At 40.4% G+C, this 11,300-nt stretch overlaps 1 protein-coding gene across 1 annotated transcript in view; it reads left to right on the top strand.

The window, feature by feature from the left end:
* The first annotated feature begins 2,269 nt into the window (after positions 1 to 2,269).
* The window catches only part of cndp2 (carnosine dipeptidase 2), a 46,484-nt gene continuing 37,453 nt past the window's right edge, over positions 2,270 to 11,300 (top strand). The window contains exons 1-2 of the mRNA XM_028817217.2: positions 2,270 to 2,461; positions 10,927 to 11,017. Of these exons, the coding sequence (XP_028673050.1) occupies positions 2,316 to 2,461; positions 10,927 to 11,017 (237 nt within the window). The 5' untranslated portion in view covers positions 2,270 to 2,315. The remainder of the gene's footprint in view (positions 2,462 to 10,926; positions 11,018 to 11,300) is intronic.

Raw genomic sequence — 11,300 nt, 5'->3', positions numbered from 1 at the left:
GTCTTTAAAAGCCCTTTTCTTCTGATTCAAAAGGCCCTTGATGTCACTTGTAATCCATGGCTTGTTGTTAGCATAGCAGCGTACTGTTCTTACTGGAACTACAATGTCCATACAGAAGTTGATGTAGTCAGTAGTGCAGTCAACAACTTCCTCAATGTTCTCATTATGAGATCCCTGCAGGATATCCCAGTCTGTAGTTCCAAAAAGTTCTCTCAGAGTATTCTCAGCCTCCGGGGTCCACTTCCTGAATGATCGTGTGGTTACAGGTAGGACTCTAACTTTTGGTTTATAGTGAGGCTGAAGGTGAACCAGGTTATGATCTCCTTTCCCAAGCGCAGGCAGCGGGGTGGCGCTGTATGCGTCTTTAACGTTTGCATACAGTAAATCAATAGTCTTATTTCCCCGGGTGTTACAGTCCACATACTGGGAGAATGCAGGCAATGTTTTGTCCAGCGTCACATGGTTAAAGTCTCCAGCGATTAGCACAAGTGCCTCAGGGTGCTGCGTTTGTAACTTAGCAACAGCGGAATGGATGATGTCACTCGCTGACTCCACGTCTGCCCGAGGAGGAATGTATACAATAACAACAATGACATGTCCAAACTCTCTGGGCAAGTAGTAGGGACGTAAACTTACGGCCAACAGTTCGATATCCCTGCAGCAAGTGGAGATTTTGACGTTAACATGTCCAGAGTGACACCACCGTGTATTAACATAGAGAGCGAGTCCTCCTCCTTTGTGCTTACCACAGGCACTTGCATCTCTGTCCGCTCTAACTGTGCTAAACCCGGGTAGCTCCACGTTGGCATCTGGGATGGTGTTATTTAGCCACGTTTCGCAGAAACACAACCAACTGCATTCTCTGTAGGTCCTTACATTTTTCACCAGCGCAGCCAGTTCGTCGATCTTATTTGAGATTGAGTTTACATTCCCCAGAATGACAGAAGGCACCGAAGGCTTGAAACGGCACTTTCTCGCAAGCCGCTTCTTTTTTAGCTTAGTGCCGGCTCTGCTGCCACGATACCGCCTTCTTACCTCGTCGGGTAAATATGGAACCACACCGACACTTGCATTTGTAATAAACAAATTAAGAATTAACTCAGGCCTAAGAAGGGGCCTGAGTTGCCTCGAAAGCTTGCATATTGTAATCTTTCTAGTTAGCCAATAAAAGGTGTCATTTTGCTTGGCTTTTCTCTACATTAATAAACAAATGATAGGCAAGTAAAAAATGTTCACATGACGGCATAACATTCAGGCGCGTCCAGAAACCAGTATAAAAGTTGGAGCATTTTAAAATTTTCTTGTCACTTCATGAGAATTTATCACAATTTTGTCAATTACAAAAATAATATAGAATAAGACATTTTACAAGAAGTGTTTTTAAGACGTCTCGAAATTAATTTTAGGTATCTTGAAATGCATTAAAGGTTAATTTGAGATATTCCACAATGTATGTCACATATTAAAAAGTAAAATATATTTTGAAACATATATCCGGAAACGAGTTTCAGATACCCTAAAACGTGTACTGCACTTTAATATATCTGGCAGGGGAGTTGCCATTGATAAACTGACCCATGTGTGTGAGTGTGTTTGTGTGTAATGGCCAGCCCACCCTGCCCAGTGATTGTTCCTGTCTCGTGCCCTCTGATTGCTGAGATTGGCTTCTGCTTCCTTGCAACCCTGCCCTGGATAAGCAGATTAAGAAAATAAACGGATGGATGGAATTCAACATTATAAATATGTTAATTTATCAAGTACCTTAATACTGTTTATCTCAGCAGCTTGAAGCCTCCACCCTGGAGCTCCAAGTAGGTGGAGTTAACTTACTCGACTGTAATTGGTATTATTCGAGTCAGACACTAATCTTAACCACAGTGTGACCACTCGGAGGTCTGCAGCTAAACTCCATTGGCACCCCTTAGAATCATCTCCACCGACGTGGACCGGCCTGAGACAACGTCACCTACAAAGAACTCCAAGGTGGAGGCTCCGGGCTTCGGAGTTTGAGGCGATCTTACTACTTATTTAAATGTTGCTCAACGGCGTCCTCTGCTGGGAGATGAATGGGACGCATTGCCTTATTTCCCTAATTGAAGTTCACTGCAGTTGATGACAGACCCATCCAGGTTTGGTTTACACATAGTGCTGAAGGTAAGAAAACGGATAAAATAATCTAATACTGACTTTAATTTAGCGTGTACGCGTGCCCTACGTTAAAGTGACACCCCTCCAAGTGTTAGTCCCCGCCCCTGCGAATGATACTGCGATAGGCTCCTCCTCCCAAATGGCCTAGAAAAATGGAAAGCTGAACAATGTTTAACTTTTTGAAAGCGCGCAGATTTGCCTCTCTTGGGTCTCTCCTGTGCGCGAGCCCGCGAACTCCCCCCTCGACTTCGAGTCACGTGCACCGTCTGGGGCGCGCGTTCGGGCTCTCACATCGCCGGCTGCACGCGGCAGGGTGAGTCAGCGGAGGCGGTGCCTGTGTGAAGTTGTTCGTTGGTTTTGTTCTCGCGGACATATTTTTTAATTAATATAGTAATGGTGAACAGATTACACAGCAATACGTTATGGTATTTTGAAATACAAATGGCAACGCGTGGCGAAGCTTTGGCGGGGCCTCGGACTAGCGCTATCGTTCACACTTCCTGAAATGCAGCGACCGAGGCGGTGCGTTTAAACGTCGCGGTACCTCATTGCACGTTTTGAGGGTAGCGTTTCGGGGTATCTCGCTGGCGCTCTCTGTCTTTCTGTCTCGATCAGTAAGTGTTGTCATGTTGCCTGAAGTACGAAGCCCACTCCGTGTACTTCTTCTAAGGTTAATTTCACTTTGACAGGAAGCGTTTGTCGGCCCGTCAGATTTTCCCCTTATTGTTTCCATAGTAAACAAGCGGCGCAGACTAACTTCGTGAAACCCGCAGGTTTTTTATTCAAGCATTATTGCTGTTTATGGAACATATTATTTTTTTCCTTGATTTTAATTGACCCACTTTTTAAAATTTCGAAACTGATCATTTTTTTCTTTAAGGAGCTGCCTGTTATCAATAAGGATTGAGTTGAGAAATGTGCTTAGGAAAAAGAAACGCTGTTCTGACATTTCAGCATACCTATCAGAATGGCATACTGTGTGCTAATGCGCATGCGCAGAAACTGTCCCTTTGTTGTATTGCTAGTTTGAGAGCAGTTCACTCATAAAAAACGTGGTTTGAAAGTGAAGTTTTATTATAGTTTTCTGAAGTTGTTTCTTGCGAGTTCAGCAAGATACTTCACGCACATTGGGTGTCTGCTCCAAACAGAAACATCTAATGTTTTCTTATTTTTATTAAATCCAACACATCAGGGAAGTTGTTGAACATTATCATTACTATTGTTGCCATGCATCTTTTATTTAAATATTTTGAGTAAATCTGACCACAGATATCAGTTTGCACTACCGGTATGCTATTCTGACAGAGTATGCTGAAATGTCAGAACAACGCAAACAATACTAGAAACTTTTGAGCAAGAGCTCTGCTTTTATTAAATACACTTGTATACTGTCTATCATTAACTTGCATTAACTAAACAAATTATTAGAAACATCATTATAATAAGGAAATATGCACGGGTTCTGAAGGGAAGAATCTGTGCGATGGTTCATCCAAAGATAATGAAGGAACAATTGTGCATTGTGCAGGGCCATCTTAACGTATGGGCACAGTGGGCACTGGTCCAGTATATGTTTCTCTTTTGCTATCATAACAGGTGCCCCCAGCACACTACTTTGCCCAGGGGCCTATGATGCTGTTAAGACGACCCTGGTCATTGTGTTGTGGTTGTGGAACAGTAGACCAGCTCTTCTCCTTGGCACAGTTGCTGGATGGTGTACGGGAGTATGATAACCTAATCTACATGTGCCTTGTAGATTTGACAGAAGCATACCATGATGTCCTGTGGCATGTGTCGCGTGAGGTGCTGGAGCAGGGGTGTCGAACTCCAGTCCTGGAGGGCTGCAGTGGCTTCAGGTTTTCATTCTAACCATCTTCTTAATTAGTGACCAGTTTTTGCTGCTAATTCTTTTAATTAACTTGACTCAGGCCCTTTAGTTGTTTCTTTTTCCTTAATTAGCAGCCAAACAATAAAGAGACACAAAACAAGCCACCACATCACATATCATCTGAAAATAAAGAAAGGTGAAGGTCTCAGTAAGGTTGATATCTCAACTCACCAAAACACTTTGATGATGTTCTTATAAAAAACAGAAAATCAACAGTTTTGGAAATGTCTGCTGTTGCAGAATGAGAGCAGCAACAAGCTCTGGAATTAAATAACGGGTTTAATTAACAGTAGGCATCGGCTTCTCATTAAGAAACTGGCTGGAGTTTGAAGCTCCAATTTAGCTGGTCATCTCTTGGCTCGTTTCACGTCTCATTTCTGTTTGGCTGTCATTTAATGAGGAAACGAATCAATTCAGAGGACTGAATCCTTCTAACATGGCGGTTAAAATAAAGGGGAAAAAAGTGAATTAGCAGTGAAAACTGGTCACTGATTAGGAAAAGGGTTAGAATGAAAGCCTGTAGCCACCGCGGCCCTCCAGGCCTGGAGTTTGACACCCGTGTGCTGGAGGAATATGGGGTAACAGGGCTGCTATTGGGTGGTATTCGTCCCCAACAAAAATATGGTGAGAGCTGTGACTGAATGCTTGCTGTTAAATCAAATTCATTCACTGTGGATATCCAGTTCCATCAAAGCCTTATCTTATCACTACTCCTGTTTGTGGTTTTCATGGACAGGGCCTCAAGGTGCATGTTTCTCACGTGTCCAGTTGGGGTTCGCAACATGTATTGTTGTTGCTTTATGTAGATGGCGTTTATTTCTTTGCCTGATCTGACTGTGATCTTAGGCATGCATTGGAGTAATTTGCTGAAGAGTGTGAAGTGGCTAGGATAAAGATCATCACCTTCAAATCCAAGGTCGCGGTTCTCTCTCGGAAAAGAGTGGATTGCTTTCTCCAGGTGGAACAACTGCCCTTAGTAGAGGAGTTCAAGTATCTCAGGATCTTGTTCATGAGTGATGGAAAAAGGGAACGTGAAATCTCCAAGTGGATTAGAGCAGTGACAGCTGTTCTGTGGGTGCTGTACCGGTCCCTGGTGTTGAAGTGGAGGCTGATTCTAAAGTCAAAATTCTTGGTTTACTGGTTGATCTACATCCCTGTCCTCACTTGTGATTATGAGTAATTGCAAGTACAAGCAGCAGAAACTATTATTTTTTTTTTGCAGGGTGGCTGGGCTGACACTCCATGATAGGGTGATAGGTTCAGAAATTTGTGAGAACCTCCGAGTAGAGTGCTGTTCCCCTGGATCAAGCAGAGCCGGTTGAGGTGGTTTGGGCATATCATAAGTTTGTCCTCCCCATCCCAAATGGGCAACTTTTCATAAAGCTGTTTCGAGCACATCATACTGGGCAAAGATTCTGTATCAGACCCAGGGCATGCTGAAGGAACTATATCTCTGTGCTGGCTTGGGAATGCCTGGAAATTCCTCAGAAATGGCTGAAATATATAGCTAGGGATGGAGAAGTCTGGGCTGACCTGCTTGGCGTAATGCCTACCATGAGCCTCATCAAGAGAACCAGTTAAAAAATCAGTTGAGATGAGGTTATGCTAATGCTGGGTAGGACATATTTTTGCCCTCAAAATATCCTCAATTATTCATAGCATGGATTCCATAAGATTTTGGAAACATATATTTGGATTACATCTTGCCTGAAGAAGGGGCCTGAGTTGCCCCGAAAGCTTGCATATTGTAATCTTTTTAGTTAGCCAATAAAAGGTGTCATTTTGCTTGGCTTTTCTCTAGAAACATTTATTTGAAATTCTGGTCCATGTTAACATGATTGCTTCCTATAATTTCTGCAGATTAGTCACCTGCACATTAATGCCCTGAACCTTCTGGTCCTTCACATCGTAGAGGGGATTCTACTGGATTTATATCTGATGACTAGGAAGGCCACTAAAGAACACTGAACTCGTTGTCACGTTCATGAAACCAGTTTGAGATGACGTTTGCTTTGTGACATGACACATTATCATATTGACAGTGGCCATTAAAAGATGAGTAAATTGTGGCCATGAAGGGATGCACATAGTCAGCAACAATACTCAAATTGGCCAAAGCATTAAAGCAATGAGTGATTGGTATTAATGGGCTCAGAGTGTTCCAAGAAAACATTCCCCATGCCATTACACCACCACCACCACCACCTCCAGCTGGGACTGTGGACACAAAGCAGGTTGGGTGCATGGATTCATGCTGTTGGCACCAAATTCTGACCTGCGTTATATAATGCTGCCTGAGGCATGGCAAATATTTGTGGCACCAACCCCCTTATAACCTTACTAGGCTTAAAATGATACACTTAATCCACATACAGTTCATATTGTGATACGGGCTTCACAATTCAATAATCGTGCAGGATAACAGAAAAATAATAAATTGTGAAATTGCCAGGTTTCATTTTACTTTAGGTATCGCTCCTCCTGCACACTTTTCTAATTCCCTTGGCAGTTTCAAACTGTCAGGAAAGCTTTAAGGCACCAAACTGCCCTTTTTAACTTTTAACTAAGCACACATGGTGCAAACATTAAGAGACATTTAACAGACATTGTACATGCGACTGACACCTTAATAACATTCCAGAAATTAACAGAATTTGACAAAATTACATCTAAGTACATATACAGTATGATATTTGAAAATCAGGTAATGAAACACCAATATTATGCACTGTGTAAGTGTGGGTGGGACTTCGGGAAACACCCAGGAAAGGTTAACCCCTTTTAATAATTAGAACTGAAAAGATAGCCATCAAAACGACTCAAAAACAACAACACAAAAAGAAAGTAACGTTCTGTTCACTCTCTATGGAGGCAAGAAAGTGCTAGGAGTTCTATCCTTGTCAAACATCTGATGCCACTTTTTGGGGGTGGGTAGGCATCATGTGGCTGGGACCGGAAAGGGTGTAGCCATCTCTGGAAGTGTAGGCGGGGTTAGGTGTTCTCATTGGGCATCCTTTCCTGGCTCCAAATGAGAAAGGAGAAGACAATGTTAGCATTAGCAGTCCTTCTCGTCCCGGTGTGGACGTGCTTACCTTACCAGAGCTAGGAAGGTGGTCACCAAGTGCGCACGCCTGACAATTGATATTATATAGCTTCAAAAAGCGCTTATGCCATTTTGATTCTTGGAAACTTATGGTGTGGAGAGGCTGTGCAAATTGTGCTAAGTGAAATTTGAAACTTTTGTAATTTAAAATAATCTCAGTAGTATATAAATAAGGAACTGGATATGTATGTAATTTTCAAGGTTCATACTTAACTCTCATTTTTTTTTTTGTATTCTTATTTCGTAAGGTTAAAATATATCTAATTGCATGAAAATACCATCCTTACCAAAGTGCCGCCTGAGGTGATTGCCTTGCCGCCTCACCCCTTGCACCAGCGCTGAGGCTGACTCCCTCACACCTCCATCATCTCACTGGTAACCCCAGTGGAATGTTTCTAACCTTTAAGTGAGTGGCATTTGCTGTGTTTACATTTGGTGCCGCCCAAGTGTACACCCCTGTAAATCACTTGTGTAAAAAATACTTTTAGTTTCAGTTTTTATATAGGAATTATATAAAGCAACTACATCTATGTTTTTATTGGCACATTACTGAAACATTATTATTGTATTGAAAAAGTATTGTATTCCACAATAGCATTGTGAAACTACCCAGGTGACATTCCCAGTGTGGTGTGAATGTTTAAAGTGCAGGCCATTGGAAATATTTAATTTAAGCAATGTTTTCCTGCCTTCCTTCACCATTTTTTTTTATCTCATTGGTGTGTTACTGGATCTCTTAAGTATATGAAGCAAGTCAAAGAATCCACTGACGGTGCCGGGGATTTTCTGTCTCAGTAAAAATATGAAGGACCCATCATCTGATTATGTTTGGTGCAGGATTGTTGAAGTAGTTAGATGATCAGGTTTTCCACATCAAATTATAAAGGACAGATCTCTTCATCCTGTGTTGTGGTAACACGTCAACTGGACACTACACATTTTTGGCTGTGCACAGCAGTGCCCTTCAGGTGACCATTAATACAATTTGGTTTTCCATTACCTTTAGGGTAGTTTGTTCACAAACTACAAAAATGGCCTACCGTATATACTCAATAATAAGACAGGTCTTGAACCCGAAAAATCGATCATAAAATTGGACCCCGTCTTGTGCGTCTGTTCAAAGATGTGACGCTTCATTTTATTTTTTTACATCTTCTTTCCTCCTCTGATCTCGCATCAGTTTCTCAGACGCATCAAATTTTGTTGCAGCAGTGCAGTTACCAATTTCTGTCGTTACTTCAACAACGTTTAATTTAAAACCAGCTTCATATTTTCTTCTGATCGAACACTCCATCGTAGATAAGGGATGCTCTTATGATAAAGGTGTATGAGGGTGTGATATACAAAAAACACAAATCAGTGCAAACATTGCTTCGGAATAGTTCGGGTATTACCGTGTGGTCACGTGGGCACAATTGAGAGACAGAGAGAATGAGGTTAGGAGCACATGCTGATACAGCGCATTGCTGCACCCATATAGAAAAAAGGCCATGTGCTCCGTGGTTACTCTCTCAGGTGGTTGTTAGCATATAATCTCTTGGACCAACAGCGTGAGTTTTCCACATTCGACTTATATGACCGACATTATAAAATACCAGAAATTATACAGTAAAATCAAGCCCCGACTCATCCGTGAGTATATACAGTATATGCCATCTTTTCATCTGAGATGTTAAAAGTTTCAAATAAAGTGCCCTAACTTTACAAAAAAGCAAAAGGTGTGGAAATGTTACATTTTGATATAGCTTATACACCTTTTTAACACTGACATGTCCTTCGGGTTAATTTTGAACCGCCATATTTGCATATTTTTTGAGTTTCTGTAAAAGCTAAAATTCCCATTGGGCCAAATATCTATCTGTCTGTCTGTCTGTCTGTCTGTCAGTTATCCTGCCAACTATACTAAAATTAGTATCCATCTGTTATCCTGCCAACTATACTAAAATTAGATAGATAGATAGATAGACTCTATCTATCTATCTATCTATCTATCTATCTATCTATCTATCTATCTATCTATCTATCTATCTATCTATCTATCTATCTATCTATCTATCTATCTATCTAAAATGAATTATATTCTCCATTTTAGTGGATTGTAGTCCCCATTTAGGGTGCTGTTTGAACACATCATATAAAAAAAATCCTAAATGTCATCAGTTCTGAAACTTAACATCATCACTAGTACAGGTTAAGATGTTCAAGCAATATGAAATAAGTTTAGGATGACAAATCTGATATCCAAGGTACGTAAAAAAAAAAAGGGAGTCAGAATTTGGTCAAAACAGACCCAGAAGGCACAGCATTGAGTCAGCACTTGAGGGCATTGTAAGAGTAATCAATGTAAGAGTTTTAATTAAAACAAAATAGTTTATTCCTTTGTAGCAGGGATATTTCACTTTGGTCTTGGAGGTCCACACTAGTGAGTGCAGGTTTTTATTCTAACCAGCTTTTGCAATTAGAAGCCAAGCCTAGCAGATAATGAAACTTGGTATTTAATTTATTTGTTAGTGCTTTCATTCTTCCAAGACAAATATTTGTCACTTTGTGGATTTTTTGTTTTCTGAGAATATTATCGAAATGTTTGGTGGTCCGGAACAGATCTCTTCCTCTTGGTCCTTCCTTTGGCTCTCATTTATTTCAAAACATTATATTAATACAGATACATCACGATGCATGTACACAGGTTAACATAGAAGCATGTTAGCTGGAGAGCTGGCGGTTCCTTTGTCATTTACTGATGGCTCCTTAAGAAAATGGGCAACAATTACAACTTTAATGCAGCTGTGTACAACTAAAATAGGCAATTAAGGGTTCTAAATCGCAACAATCAAGTTAACAAAAAGTAAACTTGCAAAAAATTTGGCTTTAGTAGTAAATGAATGGGTTCTAATTAAACATATGGTTAAAGCAAAAACCTGCAGCCACTGCGGAATCAAGTACCCCAGCTATTTAAGAAAATACCCAAAAGTCAGATGAGCAGCTGTAGGAATTCCATCATTTAAAAAGTAAAGTAACCCTTAGCATAAATTTAATTCCATGGGAAATGGAATCATATGTAACGTAACATTATATACTTTAACGCAATTTATACAATACATGTAACTGGACAGAGCATGTCCTAGCAGCCAAGACCCACTCATACACAGTGGGACAGATTTGGAATTGTCCATCAATCGAGCTTGCAAATCTTTTTCAGATGTGAAAGGAGAACTAAGAGTGTGAATACTCCATACAACCAACTTGGGTGCAGAATCGTAGAATTCAAACCCGGGACACTCAGTGCACGAGGCAGCATAATTGGGATCATTTTGTTTTTATTTTACACCGTATGAGAAGGGTCAGTCAATGTGTAAGTTACTTTAAAGTTCATGTTATTGTTTCATTGTTTACTCAAAGAAACCACTTTCAAAGGACAGAATGGAAAAGCAGTATAAAATGCAGCTTACCAGAACAGAACACTGGTCTTAATGTTGAAGGTTTTGATTTGAACCAAGGGCTTAATGTAATGTGGTTCTTTGGACTGCAGTTCACACCTCTTTTGTCCAGATTGTTTAGTCATTCTGTGAGTGTCAGAGCATTGTTGTACAGTTACAGTTTAACCTTAGGCCACTGATTTTTTTTTTTTTTTTTTTTTTTTAATGTGTCAGCAGCCCTTCTTTGTGTATGGGTGGAGTCTGGGTAGACAAGCTTAGTCTGGATCCTTTAAGAGGAAGAATATCTAAGCTTCTCCACACACCATTGCAGGCGCTTGAAAACCAATCTTCTCTCCTGCTTTTTCTTCCAGGTTTCTGTCCAGCAGCATAACAAGAGGAACAATGTCTGCCCTTTCAACCCTTTTCAAGTATATCGATGAACATCAAGACGTATATGTGGAGGTACTGTAAAACGTTTTTATTTATCAGTGACTTTAAATATTACGCAGGTGTCTTTGTTGAGGCAAATTATAATACTGTTAGATATCTTGTAAAACTATTTTTAAAGCATTGTATCAGTATTTCCTGAGGGCAATTATTAATATTGAAAATAGGTAAAAATGAAGTTCTTAACCTGTCATCTGGTCTTGTTAAATATGAGCTACTTTGTTTTCTTTAAAAGGAAACCCACATTATTTTTTTATGCTTAAACATGAAATGTATACAGTACCTATTGTAATAATGT

This window comes from Erpetoichthys calabaricus, chromosome 13 (assembly GCF_900747795.2).
Source record: "Erpetoichthys calabaricus chromosome 13, fErpCal1.3, whole genome shotgun sequence".
NCBI lineage: Eukaryota > Metazoa > Chordata > Cladistia > Polypteriformes > Polypteridae > Erpetoichthys > Erpetoichthys calabaricus.
Note: the sequence above shows the minus strand (reverse complement) of the source record. Positions and strands in the feature narration are given on the sequence as shown.